The sequence below is a fragment of the Larus michahellis genome, chromosome 7 (genome assembly GCF_964199755.1).
Source record: "Larus michahellis chromosome 7, bLarMic1.1, whole genome shotgun sequence".
NCBI lineage: Eukaryota > Metazoa > Chordata > Aves > Charadriiformes > Laridae > Larus > Larus michahellis.
In genome coordinates this window covers 26,964,033-26,987,539 of record NC_133902.1, presented here as the reverse complement: position 1 = coordinate 26,987,539, position 23,507 = coordinate 26,964,033, and the positions used below count along the sequence as shown (strand labels likewise).

The 23,507-nt window shown below is 41.7% G+C and overlaps 2 protein-coding genes across 5 annotated transcripts in view; one reads left to right on the top strand and one right to left on the bottom strand.

The window, feature by feature from the left end:
• Nucleotides 1–1,172, top strand: part of RFTN2 (raftlin family member 2) — a 37,847-nt gene extending 36,675 nt beyond the window's left edge. The window contains exon 10 of the mRNA XM_074593680.1: nucleotides 196–1,172. The gene's annotated coding sequence lies outside the window, so the exon portion shown is untranslated. The remainder of the gene's footprint in view (nucleotides 1–195) is intronic.
• Nucleotides 1,173–2,132: 960 nt separating this feature from the next.
• Nucleotides 2,133–23,507, bottom strand: LOC141746021 (MOB-like protein phocein). 4 transcript variants are annotated; one of them, XM_074593685.1, is made up of 9 exons: nucleotides 23,247–23,380; nucleotides 21,092–21,256; nucleotides 10,655–10,717; nucleotides 10,053–10,153; nucleotides 8,422–8,464; nucleotides 8,070–8,156; nucleotides 6,359–6,438; nucleotides 5,438–5,549; nucleotides 2,133–4,543 (listed from the first exon to the last, which is right to left on the bottom strand). In XM_074593685.1, exons 1-9 carry the CDS (start codon nucleotides 23,247–23,249, stop codon nucleotides 4,412–4,414), a joined length of 786 nt encoding a protein of 261 aa, XP_074449786.1. In that variant the 5' UTR covers nucleotides 23,250–23,380; the 3' UTR covers nucleotides 2,133–4,411. The 4 variants fall into 4 exon arrangements, with proteins under 4 accessions (XP_074449786.1, XP_074449782.1, XP_074449783.1 ...); XM_074593681.1 differs by lacking the exons at nucleotides 21,092–21,256; nucleotides 23,247–23,380 and adding an exon at nucleotides 12,920–13,150; XM_074593682.1 differs by lacking the exons at nucleotides 21,092–21,256; nucleotides 23,247–23,380 and adding an exon at nucleotides 12,108–12,468.

The following is a 23,507-nucleotide window of genomic DNA, read 5'->3' as shown; positions in this document are numbered from 1 at the left end:
AACAAACCAAGGTATCAGCTAACTGTAGAAGCCCTTGCTGCAGGACGCTGTGTATAAAACTACCTGGATTCAACAGGTGACTGAAAAATTCCTGAAAAGAACGTTGCCCTGTTCTCTCTGAAAGTCACTGAATCAGAAACTGTTGGAGACTGTGAAAGCTGGTCTGACTGACTGGCTGCTTATCCTGTTGTTTAGATTATTGTAAGCACCAGCGCTTCATCCCTGGTGGGCACGGAGCTGAGAGCCTTCTGCTGCTTCAAGGCTTGCTTTGAAAAATCAGGGCGAGTAAGTTGCTTGCTCAGCCTGCGTGCAGACAGCGCAAGAATTACCTGACTCCGGGCACTAGTTGAAGAACCCAGAATAAACCATCCGTCTTCCTCAGGCATGTGTGCTGAAACAGAAATAACTGAAAATGCTTCTAAAACAAATGATGGAAAATCTTCTGTTTCTTTGTAGTTAAAAATTCTGAAAGCCAACTATATCTTACTTGCGAAAGTGAGAAAAGAAGGGTGCATTTTGGGTATAGGGGGTTCTGTTTTAACCTACTTGTTCCATCACCTGGTCTTACACAAACTAGAGCATTAAGGTATGCCTTTATTAGTGTTGTTACCAGCACTGTCCATTAATTAAAGTTTGTAAATCAGAAGAGCTCTCAGAGTAACTCTAGCAAGATTATTTTTTCTTTTAGTATGTTCCTATTTTTTGAGAGATACATACTGTTCAGTTTTCATTTTACCAGGCTCTATGTTACATACTCTTTTTTTTTTTTTTTGAAAGAATTTCAAATCAACTTAAAGTATGGGTGCATTCTGACAAAAAAAAAAAAGTAAGTACAGTTATTTATTCACTAGCAGGGCTTCAATTAGGAGCCTGTGTGAAATGCAGCAGGGAAGTCCCTTACCTGTATGAGACAACCGAAATGCCCTGCAGCTATTAGAAAGGAGAGAGAGAGAAGGCAACCAATGCTGTTCATGAACTTCTGCAAAAGCTGTTCATACTTTCTGATTCTTAAGTTGCTTGGAGAGGAAATACTTCTTCTAGTGTTTACAAGCATGGCGAAACAATCCACTGTAAAAGAATTTTGTGCCCTGCTCATGATTGTCACAACAGTTTATTTACATACCTGGTCAGCTGCAATAAACTGCTGCTTAATTTCTGTGTTTCTGGTCTGTAAAATATTGTTCTCTTTTTGTAAAGCCAAGATCTTCTCTCTGTTTCTGACAGGAGGCTTCTCATCATTAAAAGCACTTACAAATCAGCTACCCCTTTCTTTACTATGGTTGCCTCACACTGAGGTTAAACGAGGTGGATGAATTACTTTTTTGCAGTCACGCCTGCACATCCATACAGCTCACAAGGCAAAGCGTGTTAGACTTACAGCCATCTATTAAAAGCTGATCAGGTTTTCCTTGTTCTTAGTATATTAATCTTTTAATCTTGTGAAGGTAAAAAGCAGGTTGATGTCTTGCCAGTTCCCTAGGGCTTAATTTAGAGAACAGTGGTAGTTGGGACTCAGATTTTTTTCAAAGCCAAATTCCTGTATCAGAATCTAGACAGCTGGTATAAATTAAAGAAGCAAACATTCCTGACTTCGGGTAAGCATATCTTGAAAGAGGCAAAGTGTTTTAGAGGAACGGGTCTGGTGACATGTTCTGATCTGTTTAAGCAGATAAACTTTGACAACATCTGAGAGAATTAGAATCTTAAAAGGAAAGTAGCAAAATCACTGTGGCTGACTTGTTGCAAGATAGGCAAAGCCAAGCATCAGGAAAATCCTCAGTGACTAACAAAAAAGTCATGTGAAAGTTATCCTTTGCTTACAATATGCCCTTGCATCTGTGACGTGCTGTCCAAGTGTGCTTACTCTGCTATCTGAAAGGTTCTCTTCTCAGATCTCCCTTCCTCTTTAACTGTAGAACCAGCATTTTCTGATTTGAGAGCTGGATAAATGTCAAGTCTGACTTCAAGATGCTAATGAGTATTGTATTTCTCTACTTTTGAAAGAAGAAATACAACTTCAGTACATCTCGTAGCAGAGATGGGAGAGCACCGAACTTTCTCTTGGAAGCACTCTTAGCTTCCAAGCCTGCGTTCTTGGACGACATGAAAAATGAGAATCACTTACCAAAATATAGCGGTATGGATAAAGAAACAGTTTAATTTTATCCTTTTTTTTTTTTTTTTTACAATATAATTCAAAGACAGTCTCAGTTTCCCTATTATGTAGACCCTAAATTAAACCTGTTAATATTTATTAGACAAATCAATGGTTTGCTTAAGCTAACTGAAGTTTTATATGGTACCATTGAGGCACATGTGTGTACACAGTACTCATGTAAACAATAGCAAGGGAAAATACAAGCAGTGTTTCACTTAAGCCTTATATAAAATCAGCTTAGTTATAACAAGTCAACTTTACAGTGCAAATCTGAATGCGAATAAACAGGATTAAAACTTCCCGAGTTTTGTTTTGAAGTGAAACTCTTAAAGCACAAGAGCAAGAAAAGAGGTTTAAAATTTTAATGCAGTCCTGAGCCCCACATAATTTTTTTTTTTCAATTTTGTAGAGAAAATGTAATGAGCAACACCCGTTACATGTTTTTGCCTGTCTCAGCCACCATAGCCAATATAAGCATGCAGGGTGACGACACAAGAACCACACCGTGGATGGTCCAACAGCAGCCTGTAACAAGACTAAATACATTTTACTACCTCCAGACTATGGTCCTCCTACCTGCAGTACACGCTTCAAGGTATCTACCAAAATCGAGTTACCTGGTCTATACAAGGCAAGTTTATAGCTACTTTTTATAGCTACTTTCACTCGGACAACATCTCCTGCAATTACCCTGCTGACAATTAAATACAATGATAAACATGAGACAAAGAGCTGCTGAAGAATACAGCTGTTGAAGTACTTAAGCTTAGTCTGTTTTCTCATTGTTGAAGTTCCCTTTACATCCAGGTGGTACAGTTGCTTGAGGTGTGCTTTAGTCACGTAAAGAAAAATAGAGTTTAAGGCATGTTTAGTGTATTATGAAAAAAGACTTATTAAAAATAGGTGGACTCCATTGTTTCCAAGTAAGTATAACATAGAAAACAAAGTGTAGATTACAGATAGCTGAGTCAGCCCATTCTGACCTGCTTAAAGAAATAAAAAGAGGGCGCCTGGCAACCTCAGAGAAACAACCAGATAACTTCTTAAACAGCCAAGCAAAATTCATTTACCGTAAGAACACTGCTAGTGCTTTTACACCCTGCATTCCTGTACACTTAGCAGTATGTCCGCTATATTCATCTCTAAACATTTAATTCTATCATTCTAGACATAACACAATTAAGCAGCACTCATGGAAATTGTCAGTTATTGCAAATCTGCAAACAGGACTTGAAATAAACATCTGATAGGGGAACAGAAGCATGAATCCAAATTTTTCTGTCAAAGAATATAATTCAGGTGAATGAAGAAAAACACATTAAGGTATGTTAAAAACATGATTAAGTCTTGCAAAGAATCAGGTTCGATATTTCAGGTACTTCGAATGTTTTTACTAGGAATACAAGCAAAGACCATGCTACAGTGTTATGTAGTGTAACACGAATATTTACGTGAGGTATAATCTGTAAGCAGTTGCCATAAATATGCACAGGAATAAACCATTGAGTTTTCTGCCACAGTTACTCTTTAGAGAAGTTGTGGACTGGAGAACAGCAGAAGTCTGCCTTAACAGGACAGAACCTGTCCCCTGCTGTATGCAAACCTCCACTGTTAACAAAAAAACAAGTCCAGAAAGGATGTTAGATGTATATCAAGAATATATATGTTCAATAGCATAGTGAATTTGTCCTTTTGGTATTATTAATACTATAGATCCTATTAGTATTTGGATATACATGTACAGGAATATGCACATCCAAAAGTAAATATCCAAAGCCATCTTAGAAAAATAAAAGCTAAATTAGGAATAAGCTACATTGCAAGAAGCTTCCTGCAGAACTATATGTTTAAGGTGATAATCTTTGAACTAAGACTTAATAGAACTACTGCATTCAAAAATGGCTTGCTGTGGAATCTTAATCTCACTTTTCTCCCACCCAGTCAGACACATCTTCGGGATTGTGATTCAATGATTGTTTAGCAGCAATTTTAGAGAACTGTAAATTCTTTTATTAACAGGCATTATAAACAGATACTACTACTTTTATTTAAAAACCATGAGTGCCACATTGATGAATATACAGCTCATGAATAACTTAAAAGTATTTCCCATATTAAAAGGCAATGCACACAGCATACAAAAAGTATACTAAACAAAGCTATGAGGATACATGATTGAAGTGTCTAAAATGATATATACAGTACATAATGTTTTGTTTATATTCAGTACAGGCTTCTGTACTGCCATTCCCATCATGCCTCGCTCTCCCCTGACACTGAATTTTGCACTTCTTCTTCCAAAATTGGTACAATCAGGTTATCCTTGGACATCAGGTTATACTTCATCACAAATTTAGTGAACCGGTGACACAAGAAAGTTTCATTCTGGAGATGAAAAAGGGGGAAAAAACAATATATACAGAAGGATATTTAAACAATTTAAACAACTGAGAAAAACATACAAAAAAAAAAACCCTGCTTATGTGTAATTGCCTCATTAGATTTACAAGCCTTAGAAGCAGTAATGCTTAAATGGTAAATTTGTTACTGCAATTGACAAAAAAACCCTACTCAATTCAACAGCACTTAGAGGAGAATATATTCAAATATCAACATAGTCCCGATTCGCTCTCCAAAAGAGAATTTTAAGGTATTGTAAAACTCCTACATATGCTGTCCCCAACAGAAGAAGGCACAACCGTTCCATAGCTGTTCCAGCAACCGTAAGTGGCATTTGGCAAAGGTTTCCTTTTACATCCAGCTATCTGGATCTTATGTCCTTTCTATTTATGAATTTCTACTTTTCCATTTAAAGAAAAAAAAAGGTTGGAAGTTACTGGAGGTGCACAAGCTGCCACCAGTTATTCTGTTTCTTTGCAGTTTTACAATTATAATTCCTTAACTGTTGTGTAACGTATACAAACAGAAAACATATGTACGTAAGCAGTACTAACTATACTAAGTGCTTGAATACATTCAGGAATCTTTAAAACAAGATGAATTTGAGTTGCTTGTACAAAGATTCTCAAATTATGACCTTTTATCCAAATGAGGGAAACCGTAACTGGGTAAGCTAATTACATAAATTAATTTTCATTTTTATGTATGTATGTATAACACAGAATTTCAGTTCTTATACAACTGTAATCTACTGTATTCAGTACTTCACTTGAGTGCAGCTCTTCTGGCAGGATTAAAAGAAAAAGTGTCATACAATTACATCACAGCTATAACTTCAGTAAATGCCCTTCTTACAAGATGTAATTTGAAACTACTTACTTCATATTCATCAAATATTTGCCGGTGATGAAAATAAGCATGTGAAAATATTCTGTAAATCCTTCGGCACACTGATCCTAATTTGGCTACAGAGGATTCCTTTATGCTAACCCTGAAAGCACCAGGAGAAAGGTTACAAAGCAGGTCTACTGAAATGACTACCGAGACACACATTGACATGAATTCCGATTGTTAATACTCTACTATATAATTGCATATGAAAATCAATAGACTTAAGTGTTGCAGATATCTGTGTCTGCGATTGCTTATTTTTGCAAGGAAAATAAAAGTGCTGGTGCACATTCCACATTTAAAAGTTGTACTCTGACTACAAGAAAAGTTTTGCCTGTAGTTAAATATCATCAGTTACTCTGTTAAGGCCTGAATTTCTGGTTTCTAGCATTGATGAGCAAAGGGAAGACGACTTCCAGTTGTACCTCCTTGCCAATACTGGACTCCTAGAGAAGCACAGTTTTGACTTCTCAGGTTAGGTTTCCATGATCCAACATGTGGGCTGCCCATTCGATACACTTGGTCTCTGTCTTCTGTGGTCACTGATGTCCCACAGTAGATTGGTGTTGGCTTCTGGAGGCTTTCAGTGATGTAGTGCTTAAGTCCTTTGAGTCACTGCATCTCTCTAAAGGCTATTCTCTTATTTAGGTTAGCTCTATTCCAATGGAAGCCCCATAACACCAACAGATATTAGTAAACCAGTTTCCACCTAAAAAGCACCCAGTAGCTCCAGTAAATGGCAAATTATTTGAACAGGTAGGAATTCTTCCTTGGCTTAAAAGTGACAATAGCTCTATCAACAAGTGACACCTGCTACAGGACTTCTGGTATTTCCAGTAGCAGTCCATGAAACATGCGTTATGCATTCCCATGTGCTTTGCACCTCCTCCCAAAAGAAAGCATTTTTACCTGCTGGGGAAATATTTATTGCTATTCAGAAGACACGCAGCTCCATCAAGCGTGTGTCTGGTGTAGTCTATAGCAGGACACTATAAAAACAGACAGTGAATGAGCACATGTATGAGTGTATGCATGACACCAACATATAACTTGTTTAAAGAAAAACATTTTAATTATGTTTTCTGATGCTTTTAACCTCACTGGTCATTTTTATTCCCAGAAGCTTCACATAGCTTCTCTGAAGGCCTAACTACGTTTCCTCCTTAAGTGAGCCATATCCTTTCTGTGTTTCACAACCCATGTAAATTATTTCAAGAAAAAAGTTACTATGGAAATGTAGTTATGTGCATGAGTAGTGAATTTTATGCATCTCCTTAAGTAAGCTGTATAGTAAGAATATATACTGCAAGTACAGAGAGACTATCGTTACCTCACAGTTCATGTGTTTCCCACATAGTCAAGTTGCCAGACTCTTTCTTTTACAGCCTAAATTAACACCTTATCAAAAAAAACCAACCAACAAAAAACCAACCAAACCTGCACCTAAATATATCAATGCTTTTTACTTTGGCAAAGAAAAACAAAATCCTTAGTGTATCTAAGTGTATAACAAGCCAATCCCTGGCTCTGCAATCAAGTACACGTAGAGGAGAAGGAAGAAAAGTAAAGATGAACTCAGATGGGCTGAGAGCAGGAATATCTGTCCATTTTGCCATTCTCCAGTTTCAGGAAGAAGACTTCTCAGCTCACATTTTTGTCAGCAGTTCAGGGCTGCATCACCCACAATCTAACCATTAGTTGATAGCGATTACCGACATGGAAAACAGTAGATGTATGATGTGGGTTCAGAGATGAAAAGCAGCCTGAAGTTCTCTGGTCTACCTGAATAAAACTGACTTACTGCATGCCAGTATACTGAGTGGTGATGGTTAAAGGAGGGAGTGCGAAAGAATTTGGCCTTCAGAGATAAATCAAGGCGTCTCAGGAAACTATAAAAAACCACCAAACCAAAACAAAGCTTACAGCACAAAAAGGATAAGGTTAAGAAGAACCAATAACTTACTCTGGAAGGAAGGTGAAATACAAAGATAAATCTGACAGACTGCACTATTACCACAACCAATAGCAACAAAGACCTTCTGAAGGCAAAAAAAAAAAAAAAGAAAAAAGTTATATCAAGTGCTTCGATAGGAGATATGAACAAAGTTTAATGTAATTGGACGCTCAGGTAGACAAGCTACTGCCATGCTGATAACCCACTCGACAGTAAGTATTTCTATGACTCCACTACCTCTTAGGAGTAACTTCCCTGAGAATGTGCACGTGCCGTCACTTTCCAAGTGTCAGGCTTATATGCTAGTGCTATGGATCGAGGCCAAAGTTTGAAGAGGACAGCCTATTCTCAGCATGTACCTTCTTTCAATTAGACAAAGACCTTTTTCCATTGAGTTTCAGGGTGTCTCAACATGAATTAAGAGAGAAGAGAGGGGAACATGCAAAGTCTCTAATACTGTGGTAAAAAGCAGCTCCTTCCTACCTCATCCCGTTCTTTTGTAAATCACTACAGAATGGGAAAGAAGGAAAGCACAAGTGATGTTGTTAACCCACAGAAGCTCTCAGTTTGACTAAGAAGCCGGCTGTAACAGTCTCCCTGTGAACATATAAACAGTGAAAGGAAACCCTACATCAATGGGGCCAGTTTTCCAAAATACATCCGTACCTCTTTGGGAGTTTTATGAGCTGCACAAAGAAAAATCCATTGTTCAGTTGCTGTCATCTGAGTACATGTGTCTGGGTGACATTCACTCTGTTGAAACAATTGTTCAGTTATGAAAACCACCCAACAGAAAAAAGGAGCTGATCTTTTCAAATCACTTTGTTGCCCCGTCCCCCACCAAGAAGGGTTATTTGCCATAAGTCTTTAAAACCCTAAAAAGCTCTTAACCTCAAACCACTGCTTAAGTCTACGCGTATAGATTTAGAAGAAGAAAACTCTGGAAACTCTGCATCTTACAATACAAAAAAAAAGTCCCCTCCCTGATACAATATAAAAATATCAAGAAAAGAATTACCTGAAGCTTGACAGCTAGTCCATTGAGCTCCAGGCAGAATTGTCTAAAAAAAATTTAAACACAGCAGCATCAAAATCAACAATTGGTCTTCCCACTGGAAACACCTACCATGAAACAAAGTTACACATTCTGATTTTCACAGATCTCTCTAACGTTTTTGGAAATTATTCTCGTAAAGCGGGAAAAAATACATCAGAACATGAAAAAAAATCATATTTAAATAATACCACCAAATAATTTCAGCTGATGTCACACCTAAGAAGCAGTAGGCTAGGAATTAACACACTATAAAAGGACTACAGGTTGAGAGAAACAGAATTCACACCAGCATATTTTTTTTATTCAGCAAAACAATTATACTTTAATTCTTACCTGACAGTAGAGGCTGAGCTTAACAAATAATTTAGTGGAAGCGTTTAAGATACCAACTTTGTTATGGAACAAAGTGCTATTTCACAAATACAACTTATAAAATAATAAAAAAACAATTCAAGAAAATTAATTTTTTAAGAGTGTAAGTTTTAACTTCATATAGCTGGATCATTCCATCCCTCTAAGATATACTTCCTGCAGATCAACTAAGTGTCTAAAGTCCCACCACAGATCATGAACAGAGTGGGACTTCTAGAAATAGTGCTATCGCTTTCACTGAAAGTGCATTCTTAAGTGCACTTCCAGGGCACAGGGGACACCTCCATCCTACAAGAAAAATCTGAATAATTTTTCCAAAAGTGCCAAGTATTTAGTGACAAGTCACTTCTATGAATCTACAATGATTTGCGGTGTATGTGAAAGAACAGAGGAAACGCGTCTTTTGCAATTGGATGTATACACTTTTCCCTTTTTTGAGGGTTCCCCGCATCTATTGGGACTATTGTAGACCAGAGGAGAGAAAAATAAAAGAGGAGGCAAAAAGTCAGGATATATAAATCTAGGAGTAGTCTAGAACTGTTCTTATTCCTGAAAGTATATTTGATAAAGTTAGAAGACACACTTACAAGAAAAAAAAAATCAGAATACAAGGATACTGAAGTAGCACCAGGATAAAATGATTGCTATATATGTATTAAGAGGGTGTAAACCTACACTACAACTGAAAAATACTTTCAGGCACAAACCACCTAGTCTGAATGTATTATATGGCATAAAACAGACTGAGAGAAGGACAAAGAGTTTTGAGTTTCCTTATAATTAGAAAAAGAACTGTAAGACACAGGTACTCTTACTTGCCCAGCTAAAGCCTATTTTCCTGCAAGTTCCAGAAAAAGCACTGGGAGCACCTGGAAATCACGTTCCCAGTTAGTGGAGATGAAGAACTGATGATACTAGGATAAAGTGCTATGGAAATTTGTAACTATATTTCCACATTCAAAAGTACAACTTCTGAAGTGAGGTACAAACATTTTCTTAAAAAACATCAAAAACACTACATCAGAGTGCACCATAAATTTTTAGAAAGAACAAGGAATTCAGAAAATAATACCCAAGTATAAAAATATTTAATAGTAGAAATAGTAGAAAGTTTCATTTAAGTTACTTTTCATCTGTCCTATTCAAAAAGACTCACTACCACTATCAATGAACAAAACTTGAGAATCAGGACACAATGTTAACAAAAGGTGGATTCTTACCTTAAATGTTCATACTTCCACACACCTTCATCCTGGCCTTCAGGAGGTTCAAGGATTTTATCAATGTTGGAACAGTCTGCCCTTATGTTTTGCTGAATATACTAGGAGGGGAGGAAAGAAATAAACCTAGATCTTGTTGTAATTATAGCAGGACAGTATATTTAGGACATTACACCTTTTCTTTACTTAAGAAGTGATTAATAGACTAAAAAGTTAAAGAGTAGATGGGCAAGGTAAGGTAACTGGTATAAAAAATGTGAGATCTGAGAAAGACCTTTTCTCAGTTACAAAATGTAAAAGAATGGGTAAATTTTACAGCTTTTTTTTTATAACATCCTTCTCAAAACAAAAGAACCCCGCAGGAAACCCCACCATTTTCTTAAATCTGATTTGTTTAAACCAGACATGGGAATTCTAGTTATTTTTGCATACACAATTAATAATTACAATTTTTTTAATATATGTAGGGTGTTTATGAAGTTCACTCCTGTGCAGCAACATTCTAAGCAAATAAATAGCATACCCTGTTCCCTGTTTTTTTGCCAAAATACTAAACTTGGGAAACTGAACTTATTAACAATATTTCACATAAGTAAGAATACCTGCTGAACAGCTAACGTACTATCCATTTCTTCAAAGGATTCATCAGGCCAATTGTAGAAATCCTGTTTAAAAAAGTTTAAACCAATTTAACAAAAGGTGGGGGGGAGAAAAGTACACAACCTACAATAAGCTTGAACATGCAGGGAAATAGATGTAGAGGTAGTTTATACAATTCCAGGAAGCTGCATCTTAACAGAAGCAGCACACAATCTTGGCAAGAACAAGGTGAAATGGGACTTAAGCTCCTAATGTCAAAACAGTAGAACATCTTGAAATGAAAGTTCTGCATGACTCAGCGTACCATAAACATCGTCCCTCCCCCACATCTTGCTGTAACACCTATATAGCCTGTATTTTTTAAATGAAGTATTTGCATACAGTGCCCATTTTACATGTTAGGCCATGCAAGAATGGAGAAGAAAAGAGGTCTGTAGAGAGTAGCATTACACAATTATTATGAAACTAAAAATCCCAGTATATTCTAGTAATAACACACCACTGAGAACATCTCTAAACTGAGATAATATAACGCAGTGCCAGCCTGGCTTGGTACTGCATTCTCTTGGTATGGTCAGTATGCTGCAGAACTGGATGGTTATCAGCTCTGCTAACCCAGGCTGTCAGTACTGTTAATGATAAAACCCTCCTGAAGTTTCACCTCAGATCCAGCTGTACTGCAGTGTTCTGCAGCAATTCACATCTGGTGCAACTATGATCCTCCCAGACAGATGCGTTTTCTTTTAGCATCTAAAATTTAGTGCTACTCCTTCTTATTAACCAGAGATATTGCACATCAGTCTCCCATAGCCATCCTCATAGACACAATGACTCAATGAAAATGTTCCAACTGTAAAGCTTAGCAATCTGTTCTTGAGAGTATAGTCATCTCTAGAGAAAGGAGTCAATATCCAGGGTTGAAATATCATTAAATAACTGTATTTACATACTAAATAGCTATATTATCCAAAATTAAAACTCAAACACAGCCACACAAAAAATTGTATGGTTGCATCAATATACACAAAATTCTTCAACCTACATGAGCTTTATAATCCAACTAAATATAATGTACTTTATAATTCAACCAGATCTAGTTCTACGTCCAGCTTACTGTTTTTCAGAATACACAAAGTTTATCAAACCACAGGCACACAATATTTCATTTCCTTCATAGATTAAGCACGTACAGAATTAACTGATCCACAGGGTTGCGTAATACTTCTACCTCTGTACATTCTGACAAGGAGTAAGAGGAGGAGAGATGCATTTTCCTACAGCATTGTGTCATATACTGCTCTGCTTCCGACCATGAGCTCTCCTCAACAAAGCAGAGTGAAAAAGTCTTGCATAAAGGCCTTGTGGAAGATTACATCTCTGAAGTAATCTAAAAAAACGCAGCTTAGGTGTTTGAGATGTAATCTAAAGGATGCAGCTGATGTGTTTGAGATGTACCTTTTCCAGATGACCTTGAAAGCCCAGAAATCACTCCATTTCCTTTCGACCGAGACAAGCGACGTGACACGGGCGCGGGCTCCGCGCGAGAGGCGCGCGGTTACGTAAGGGCAGGGTGACTTCTCTCCAGGGGCACAGGCCGGGTGTCGCCCCTCTGGCGACGCGCGGCTCCCACCCGAACCGCGACCGCGCAGTGACCGGCTGGTTACGTATTTAGTATTTTAATAGCAACGTATTTTAATAGTCATACACTTACAGCCTCCCAAACGCAGCCCAGTGCCTGAAGAAAGCCTACGGCCTGGGCAGCAGCGCTTTGCCTCAGCCCAGACCCGGCCGTTTCCCTCCCCAGGGCGATGGGTACGCCCGGCCGGGCAGCGCAACGCCGGTGACAGACCCCGCGCTGCGGGCCCCGCTCCACCCCACCGCCGACCTGGACCCCGTCACACGACTGGCGCTCCCAAACCGGCGCCTGTAAACGCCAGGGAAGCAGCCGCAGGGAAGCCGGTACGGAGCCACCTTTTTCCCCGGCCCCGGCGGGGAAGGCAGCCGCCGCCGCCACCCGGTCCTCCCCCGCCGCCAGGTCTCGCCAAGGCCGCGGCCCGGCTGCGGGAAACAAAGCGATGCCCCGGAGCGGGGCCCATCGCCTCCAGCTCGCCAGCCCCGGCGGCCCAGCGGGCAGCACTGGGCCCCGGTAGGCCCGGCGAGGCCCGCGGCGGCGCCCCCGACGACCGGCCAGGCCCGGTGCCTCGGCGGCGGCACTGCCCGTCCCCGCGCGGGAGCCGACCGCGGTCCGCACAGCGGCGGCGCCTCACCTGGGCCTTGGTGCCCGGCCTGTTCCGCCTCAGCACTGCCGTCCCCTCCGCCATGACCATAGTGACAGCGGCGCCAGGACCCGGATGCGGCAGCGCCGGGCGGGGCGGCGGGCGAGGGGGAGGAACGGGCGCTGCGTCCGCCGCCGGCGGAGGGAGGGAGGGACAATGGGCGGAACAGCCGCCGGCGAGCAACGACGGCCGCGCGGCGGAGAGGGAGAACAGCCTCGCGCCGCGGCGGGGCGGGGCCGGGCGGGTCTCGCGAGAGGAGGCGGGAGGCGGCCCTGAGGGGCGGTGAGTGCGCCGGCCCCACCCTCTCATTCACCACCCCGCGGTAGGTGCTGCTTTCTCTCGGCCGCGGGGGTGCGCGGAAGAGCCGTTCCCCAGGCGGGGCTGTGGGCCCGGGGGAGCCGCTACCGCTTTCCCGCCTGCTTGGGGCTCTCTGTGGGGTAGCGGCGTGTGGGCGCTCCGCCGGTTGCCTCGCCGAAAGCTGTGGGAGTTCTGTGAGGGACAACACCACACACACACACACACACGGGAGATGAGGGCGGTTTTAGTGGTGGCCCCAGCCAGTTTCTGTCCAGGTGGCTCGTTGACAGCCCGAGGAAGCGTGAGCTGCGCGGTGAGGCGGGTTTCGGGATGACAGGGCTGCAGCAGTGAGCAGAATTGTTGGGTTTGTGAGGTGAAGTCTCCAGAGATTAACGAGCTGACTGGTTGTTGAGAAAATGCATTTTTCAGATTTCATCCTGTTTCATCAGTATTCCTCTGTCAGCAGCTGACTGCGCATGCTCTCCTGCGAGGTCAGTCTCACTTGCTCTATACAAGTGTCTGAGTCTCTACACAAGTCAAACACAACTGAGTGTATGAAATTTTGTACAATGTAAATCATAAGGGTGTGAATTTTTGAACAAATACTTCAAGTTGTTAACTCTAAGAATAATGAAGAAACACCACCCCAACGACAGTGATTTGGGGCAAAATACTTCAAATGAAGTGAGTACAAAGCCTTTCTAGGCCTTCAAAGGCAGGATTCGTGAGTTTAGTGTGCAAAGGTCACAGACTGCTGTGCTCATGGAAAACAAAGTTAGCTTGGGTTTCATGATCTACTAAATTGGGTGTTAAAAGCATTGGCTGTATTTAGGAAGAAAACATAAAAAAGGCACTGTTAGCTTATGGTTGGCTGATAAATAGCTCCCTGTTACAAGCAAGTAGACATTTTAGAATACTAGAGTGGCTCACAGTATTTCTGTAGGATAAGCAAGGATAACATTATTTGGAAGCCGCTCTGTTCATAGAGAATAGATGGAAGAAAAGGAGTACAGAATAGATAAGTAAGGATTAATTCCTTCTGTCTGTGAGTAAGAATGATGGAGCAACAAGATAGAGATGAGATACCTCCCCTTATACAATAAATAAATAAATGGTTGCAGTTGTGTGTTGTTTCCTGAAGAGTGGAGAACCTGATGCTGCCTCTAGTTCCACTGTATTACAGAGTGAATGCTAGGTGTGCTTTCCTCGGCTCGCTCAAGTCATTTGCTCTAAATAACATGTGCTTCCCCATGTTAAAACATCTTCCTTCTATCCAATGAGAGTTAAGAGTATGTGAAACATTTCTGGACTGAAAACGTTGAAAAATCTCTAATTAGGTTTTCCCGTCAGAAAGCAAAGTGCATTTTGAATACCTATTTTGCTTGGGCAACACCGTGACCAGGATCCTGCCTGGTTCTGGAGGCCGGGTTAGAGCTGAAAGCTGGGCAATGTGCAAACACTGAGAAGTGGGTAACGGGGTCATCTCCTGTCTGGGTGCAGGCACCCAGCTCACCAGCAGTTGATATTGACAGCTCCGTTCCTGTTACACTGTAACGCAGAGGTGGCATTCCGGACTTTAGGCACCTGAGTTCAGTTTGCATTAGTTACTCTCTTACTCCTGGTCAGCATTCCTGACCCAGCGGTGTTAGCTATTTGGGGCATGTGGTGAAACTCAGCACTTCCTAGCAGTTTGTGTAAGAAACCATGGAAAGGTTAATAACACTGGGAGAAATTAGTGTATTAGAATGAAGAGTACAAATGTCCTATACTCATTAGCTCAGCTGTCATCGAACATTCGTTTTTTACAAGATTAATAATAGCCAGTCCCAAAATAAAAGCAATTCTAGCTGTTTAAATCCCTTAAGTTCAGCAGCTTGTTTGATTTTTGTTTTGGTGTTTTGGTTTGGTTTGGTTTTTTCTATCATCATGTTCAAGGTTTAACTGATATCTAAAGCACGTAAGAGTTCGGTATTTGACATTTCCTTTTGTCCCTGACTTTTATTTCATGGACATCTTGCTTCTAAAATGCAAATAGATCTGGCTGTGAAGAAATACCTCTCAGAGAAGTACGTATCTGTTAGGTCAATCTGCAACTGGCTCATGGGTTTACAGAAAAAGGAAAGAAATCTGCAGTGTTTCTTAATGATGATGTTAAAGTCTGTAGGTGTCTTGTGTTGCCCCTTGATAATTAACCCCATATTCCTTGAAGCTTTTTGTTTGCTTTGTTTTTATTTTTGTTTTATTGGATTTCAAGTTGATTTTAAACAAAATCTGATCAACAGTAATTTCACTTTTTGTTTTCACCTGGTCCTCATTGTCTTGTGACCTTCCAGAGTGAAAAATGGAATATTTGCCCAAAATCTTATTGACTATTCCTGTGCTGTTAGGGACCTGACCTTCCTTTCTTCTGTAGTAGTGTGTAAAAGTTTCATCCTTTCCTTACTGTGGCAGGATAACTAACCAGGACAATGAAGGTTTTCTGAAAACACTATAGCTGCTGCTAACGGAAGCAGTTCCAAAATGTTAGGAAAGTAGCAAAAGTAGGTGGAATCTACCTTGTTTGTTTATGATTCAGGCAGCCTGAGGAAAGGCTGGGAAGAGCTGTATCCCTCCAAAAAGCAGGTGGGGCGATATGTAACATTTTTTGCTAAAATTGGAGCTTTGAAATAGTCTAGTGGAATAAAGAAGTCTAAATTCCTACAGAAACAACATGGCAAAGAAAGAGCATTTGTGATTGATTCTGTCCTCCCCATAGCACCTGGGGGTTACAGCATTTGGTGTGCACTTGTGGACTAAAAAGCAGCAACAGCAGATGGATTGCCTTCGCTATGTAGTAGTTACCTTGTCCTTGCTTGCAGTGATAGCCTTGTGGTGCAAGAATAAAATGTTCTGTGTCTGTCGATCCAGCAGAGGCTCAAGCGTGTCCTCCATTTGATTAGGCCTAGGAATGCGCTTTTTTTTTCCCTCCACACCCATAAATTACTTATTCCCATGGAAGTTTTCATGAAACTGTGACTTTTGTTTTATGTAAACACTAGTAGATGCAGCCACTCTAAATATTTTATTAAATAAGCATGATATCAAGCTGATGACAATCTGCTGGGGCTGAGCACACGGGCTGGCAGTAGGTTTTGGGGGATGGAGGGAGACATGCGTGGAGCACGCTCTGCCGTGGGAGGTCAGCATAACCCTGCTGGGGCACAGGCTGGTGCAGGGGTGTTGCCCTGGCTGAGGAGTACGGTGCTGGGGGGCAAAGGGACGTCATGCAAGTAGTGAGGGGCTATGTGCTACCTGTGGGTCACCCGGCCTCAGATCGCACCCCCGCAGGTTGTAGTGGCTCCTCAAACATAAACGTCGCAAAATTATTTGCTGTGAGTGGGGAACCTCTGTAAAGTGTGTCTGTACAAGACATTATTGAAAGCAATGCTGCAATGTCAGGCCTAGACATTTCTCTGTTGGGAGACGATTCCTATTGTGTCTTTTTCTCATTGAGATGTGGTCTAGTTTCTTTAAGGTAAGTAGTTTGTAAATATGCTATATACCTTCCTCTCTTTGGTATGTGACTACACCAGAATACCTACCTTATCATGGAAGATAAAGGCATGCTTGCTCTGGTGGAAGACAATACTTCTCAACGAGTTCCATTACACAATTGTCTTTTAAGATTCTTGTAGTGTAATAAGATTCAGTTTCAGCTTTAACATGCGCTGCTGTAACTACTAAAGTAACCCTGCCATAGGGCAGATTTCAAGAAGTGGGCCTTTTATACCAAAACACAGTTTTTTAGTTTAGCATCTTCACTGTTGGTACACTTTCGGGTCAGTGGAAGTTTAACCACCTGAACGGTGTAACTTTTGCCTGGTTGCCTACAGCTCCAAAGCAGGTAGGTGGTAACCAGCCAACAAGCAGCACAACACCCAGCTGTGGGGAGCAAGAGGCATTGCAGCCAAGATTGTCAAATGTAGCTCCTAATGGAAGAGCTGGGTGATAACTGCCATCTATGTGCTGAAGTTTAGCTGCAGGGAAGGGAGGTTGTAGAGAGGTGGGGGTCAGTCTCTTCTCCCAAGTAACAGGCCTTAGGACAAGAGAAAAGGGCCTCAAGTTGCACCAGGGGTGGTTTAGACTGGATATTAGAAAAAATTTTTACACTGAAAGGTTATTAGGCATTGGAACAGGCTGCCCAGGGAAGTGGTTGAATCGCCATCCTTGGACGTATTTAAAAGACGGGTAGACGTAAAGCTTAGTGATATGGTTTAGTGATGGTTTTTGTCAGAGTTAGGTTGATGATCTTAAAGGTCCCTTCCAACCTAGGCGATTCTATGATATGAAACTGCCCTGGCAGAAAATACAGTTTCAGAGCATGGCAAAGCTGAAGTCCCCCATACAGCTACTGGAGTTCTGAAAAATATTTTTCATTAGTCCTTTCCTGTTGTCTCCAGAACAAAATAAGGCTTGTAGCGTATCTAGCAATATTGGTTTTTAACAGCTTGAACATAATGAGAAAGAACCATTTAACTACTGCTATTAAAGCTTCAGTAGCAATAGTCAGTATAAATTTATTTCACATTAAGACTACATCAAAAAAGATTTTAAGGCAGTGTATGTTCTCAGACTGCACGGGCCCACCATATGCATACCTACTCTGAAGGCATCATTAGGAACACACTGTTATCAACTGCAGATTTGTGTACTCCTGTGTGAATAACCTTGAATCCTTTCCCAAGGCAAGACAGGGTGGTTAAAATATGCAAATTTGTTGCTTCAGCAATATTTAGTAAATGTCTTGCTACTTAAGAATGTTGCGTTGAGGATAAAGGAAATACAGTTTGTCGTATCGGCTCTCTACTACATTATGGGAAAGCTGGCGATCTGGCCTGAGACAATGTAGTAATCAGTAAAGAAAGTTGCTTTAAGATCAGCATCAGCCCCAGTTCTGCCTGATTAACTTCTGGAGGGAAGTTACTTGTTTTCTATTGGCAAAATTCATGAAGAGGTATGTAAGAAAAAACACTATAATTCTTATCTGCTTTATCTATGAACTGGATGACTTTGTTCTAGCACAGGGATGACTAGCACCAAGCTCCCTTCAGACTGCTGTGGCACAGGCTGTTTGTGGCAGGGTGGTTTGTGTGCATTATACCAGCGTCTTAGCTATTGCTAAGACAGAAGTTAAAAAACATCTGTTATCTTAACATAAAGTTCAACGTACAAGGGAGCTAGCTGAAAAGTCCTCTTCTTCACTGCATCACATGCACTGTCTGTGTGATAACCATTTTAAACTCATCTCCCAACTTCATAAAAGTTTAGGGAAAATAATGTACTCCTACAATTTAGTGTTTTGGAGAGATTAATTCACTACACAACTGAAACTCAGTTTAACTGAGCAATAGTAGAAACTGAGACAGAAGCAGAATAGTTTTAGGTATTTATTGTAAAGACCTTTACAATCTCAGTACAGAGATAAAGATATACAATTATGTTGTCTGGAATTATTAAGGCTGGTTGGTGGTCATCTGAACATCACTGTTCAATGGAACTCACACAAGAGCAACCGATTTCTGACTGTACATATTTTTATTTGTGTTCCATCATTACAGTGAGATCACAAGTTATTTCAGAGACTCAATGCCTGCTTATTATAAAATAAAGGACGTTATTTACATGATGAAAGAAAAATTTCAGCATTTTAGTGGAATGGATGACTGATACTGCAACAAGTTTAGTCCACGTATTTCCCAAGAATGTCACCATCTCTAAACAAGTAGTAGTCCTGCAAAGAAAAAAAACAACATTACTACTTGTCATTATCAGTTGCTTTGCAAATACTGTCTTGTTCTGAAGTCAGGGCTACCACAGTCGTGAAGCATGAAATCAAAAGTGAGCTAAGCAAGACTAGCTCTGCATGTTGACTTCCTGAAAAGATGTTTTTGTTCATAAGATACTCTTTGGGAAAGCTACCAAGTTACTGGTTTTAGTAGTAGGAAGCGCAAGAACCATTAGAAGACAACTCTGCAAATTCTCCCTGACAAAAGCAAGGATACTCCTGGTAATTTCGAAGCCTTTTAGGTTTCCCTCCAATACATGCATGGCCTATGGAGCCACTTGTTCACTCAGCAAAGGTCAAGACAGAGGTTTCTTTCATCGCTTTCTTTTTAGCCGGGGGTGGAAGTAGCAAGTACTATAGGTACCAGAAGCTGGCTGGATCCAGTTGCTGCCACTAGAATACCAACGACTGCCTTTCCCAAATGCCGCTAACTCTATGAAGTAACTACAGCATTTCTCACTAGCAGTATGACATTTTTAGGAACCAACTTAATTGGCATTCACAACGTTGGGAAACCTACCTTATCTTCTAGTACAATCTTAGTACCACCATATTCCGGTAGCAAAACCTTTTCACCAACTTTTACGCTCACTGGCTGAATCTCACCATTCTGAAAGAAAAAAGGAAATCCTTAATTTTCCACAATATAGACAGATGTAGTAGAATTCCTCTAAAATACAATGATCCATCCACATATAAAACATTCACGAAATCACAATGACTCTGTGTTTTAATTTACAGTAAAACTAGAATATACAGGTTTCCTACAAAGAAAAGCATACCAGTCCATTCTCAAGCATTGGAGTCCTGCAATATTTAGGCAGTCCAACTTCAGTGATTTTCTGAACAGAATTAATTTTCATTTAGTTTCAAGTATAAATACAACTGTGAGGTCTTCACTTGACATACTGAATAGGACTTCACTTAAAGGAAAAAAAATAAAATTAAGAAACCTGAGAAATTAAGTGACAGACCATGAAGCCCCCTTCTAAAATGGTGGGAGAAAGTACACTTTTGTATTCTATGGCCAAGGCTAATTTCTCCAAGTGCCAGTTAAAAGTACATTCCCCTCTTTGTTACTTTGATCAACTTGTCACTGTTGCTGGCTAAGATCTGCTAAGTTGATAAGAAACACTGGATAAGGTTTAATTAAATTTTGTATTTAAAATTAAATATTAGCATATTAGTCAAGTATTAGCACCATTTCACAATATAAAACTTTGAAAATCAGATACTGCACAAACCAGCATGGTATGTATAGAGGGACTCATGGTAAAGAAAAAGTCTGAGTCAACATGGCCCAGTTGAAATTTAACCTGTTTTCCACAATTGCTACTAACTGAACAGTACTTTGGTGGGAAAAAAACCCTTTGATGCTGAAGCCCGTAGCCACTGTCATTTTTGTGACATGAAGACTGTCTTTTTTTATGATCCCAGATGCGTATTCAACATGCAAAATCAACAAATAATAATTCCGATTCTTGATTTTCTTTTGTCCAGTAAGCCTAATTCTTATGGCAAATGATATTTTGCACAGTACAAGACAACGAATGCCACATTCTGGGATTCCACCCTGCGCACAACTCACAGAAATTCAGGCATATAACCATTTTAACAAAGAAGGCTGCTGGTCCTTCAAGGTTTTGGCTGAGAAGTGATGAAACAAGATATTCCCCCAAAACACTGTTTATGTATTTAAAATTAAAAAACAACCAACCAAACAAAAACAACCAAACCCACATCACTACTGTTCAAAGCTGCTTACAAATATCAATAAATAATATTAATTTTTAAAAGGCAAATATTTTCCATTTTACAAATGATGAAAGGAATACTGGAATTTGAGGTCAGAGCCAGTCAGGAGAACTTGACATTTCTACCTCCTCTTTGAATCTGTACTTCCAACTTCAGTTGTTGCTGTCATCCATTTTTGTGAGCTATCACTAAATTTACACTGCAACCATCCCTTTCTTATGGTAATACTCCAGCTACCACCACACCATCGCTAACTCTACCCAAATGTAATCATCCAGGATATTTACCTTTCCTCTGGCTCCCGATCCAACTGCAACTACTGTTGCTTGGAGCACTTTCCCTTGAGCTTTTTCTGGAATCATGATGCCTCCTTTGGTTACTGTCTCAGCCGCACATCGTTCAACCAGAACACGATCAAAGAGGGGAAGAAATTTCCTAAATGCTTTTCCTGCCTGTTAGAAATAATTGTACATTGTAACAAGAGAAACATTACAACAGAATTGCAATTTAAAAGTAAAAAAAAAAAATTAAAATTATTTCCCTTTTGAGACAAATTAATCGTTAAAGAAAACTGCTGAGCATTTCTTATTAATAGTAGCAAACATACGCCGCTTTGATTGCATCAGAAATTGCTAAAGACACAACCAGATGCTGGGCAATCCTGGCAGTTCAGCTGTAGGAAGGTGAACTCCAGCTGGGGAATAAACCACCAGGGGATGGAGCAGCCACCGCCTCTGGCTGGAAAGCTCTGTAGGCTTTTAATCCCAAACCCTTGCTGCAGTTTGGCAAGCATAAGTATTGATTATATGCAATACATTCACTCAAGTTCACAACCAGATTTAATGATGATTAACGACCTCTTGGGACAGCTGCATTTCTATTCATGGAGTGTTTTATGGTAAAGAAGCAAAAGCCTTCCCAGCTACCCCATTATCAGTCTTTTTCAAGTTCTTGCGGTCCTTACCCTTTCACATAGTGATATACGGCCTCCAAAGTTAGAAGTCTGAAGCGAGAGTGCTGTTACTTGTATCGACTTCTACAAATAGACTACAACTTCACAGGAAACTTTAGGTTCAAGCCCCTAAAAATAGGAAGGCAGGCATACTTCTACCTTGACTGCTTCCATATCTGCCTCTGCTTAAGCAGAGTTAGGGTTCAGGTGGATTTTTGGTGTGTGTTTTTTTGTTTGTTTGTTTGGATGTGGGTTTTTCTGCAACTACTTACTGTTACTAGCTGCATTTCAGAAACACCAGTTTAACCCCCATGTACTGGATAAATGCAAGCGCCAAATCCCAACAAGCAGGGGTCAGGAAGAAGGAACTTGCTTGGGTTCAGAAGGGAAGATATGGCGACTTGCCAAGTCACATGGAGATAGTGCTCCACCAGACAGGTACCCAGAGACCACGCTCATAGAAACAGCTAGAAAGAAGGGCCTGGCTCCCACGCGCCCTTTACTGACGCTCATCAATACGCGCACACGCTTTAAAATCGGGAGAAAACAAAGTTACAGGCAGAGCATGAACAGACAGCACGTGAAAGACGTCTGTCCCTCCAACCAACATCACTACCACAGTGATGGAAAACAACAGAGGAAAAGACTGCCAACTGTGAGCATTTTCATTCTATAAAAGTTAACAGCTTTCATCCGCCTTTGTTTTTTTTAAGAGACGTTCTGTGTTTAACAGAAATAAGCAGCCAGACTTACGATCGTGGGCATTTTACACTGAGTTTAAGAAATGCTAATTCCTCACATTAGCAGAACGGTTAAGAATGAAGTATGCCTGCAAGAACAGGGGCAGCTCTGCCCTCATCCAATTCTCCTTCTAGTTAAAATCTCTATTACAAAGTTTATAAAACAGAAATAATGAGCGATACAGCATAAAACGTGCCGGTTTCGCCCGCAGGCCCCGCCGCGGCGGCGCAGGCTACCCCGCGCGCTGGCCGCTAACGGGACGCTCCCGTTACCGCCGGCGGGGAACGCCTGGCTGAAGCGCCCAGGAAGCCTCTGCAGATATCCCGCCGCCTCCCGTCCCGCAGCCCCCACGCATCCCGGTCTAACCGGCCGCTACCCCAAGGACGCGTGACCTTGCAGCGCTCCCGGACCGCCGGGACACCCCCGCTCGCGGCTAACGCCCAGCGGAGCCGCCGCGCCCGCAGGCGAGGGCCTGCCACCTCCTTCCTTCCCTCCCTTTTTCCCCTCCTCCCGCGGCTGAGCCCAGCACCACCAGCACGACGGGGACCGCCGCCGCTGGCATCCAGTAGGCCGAGGTGACACCCACGCGCGGCGGCATGGTCACTAAGATGTCCCCAGCAGCGACCCGCCCGCGGCGGGCAGGCGGGCCCACCGCCAGGCCCTACGGGGACCTCCCCTCCCGCATCGCACCGCTGACACACGCCAGCGAGGCTGAAGCCGGCGGTGGGGCGCGGCTGGCAGACACTCACCATCCCGGCCGCTGTGCTCCTCGCCGCCGAGTGACCGGGCCGCCGCAGGCACACGTGAGGAAAGGTCACCGCCTGCGCATGCGCGCCCGGTGCCCCGCCCCGCGGCGGAGCCCGCCCCCGCGCCCCGGCCCCCTTCAGAGGGAATCCCCCCGCGTGTTTTTCGGTCCCCCGGGGGCAGGTCCCGCTCCCGGGGGCGGCCGACACCCCCGCAGCGCCCCAGACCGCCCTGCCCAGCGCCCGCCGGCTCCCAGGGTCGGCAGC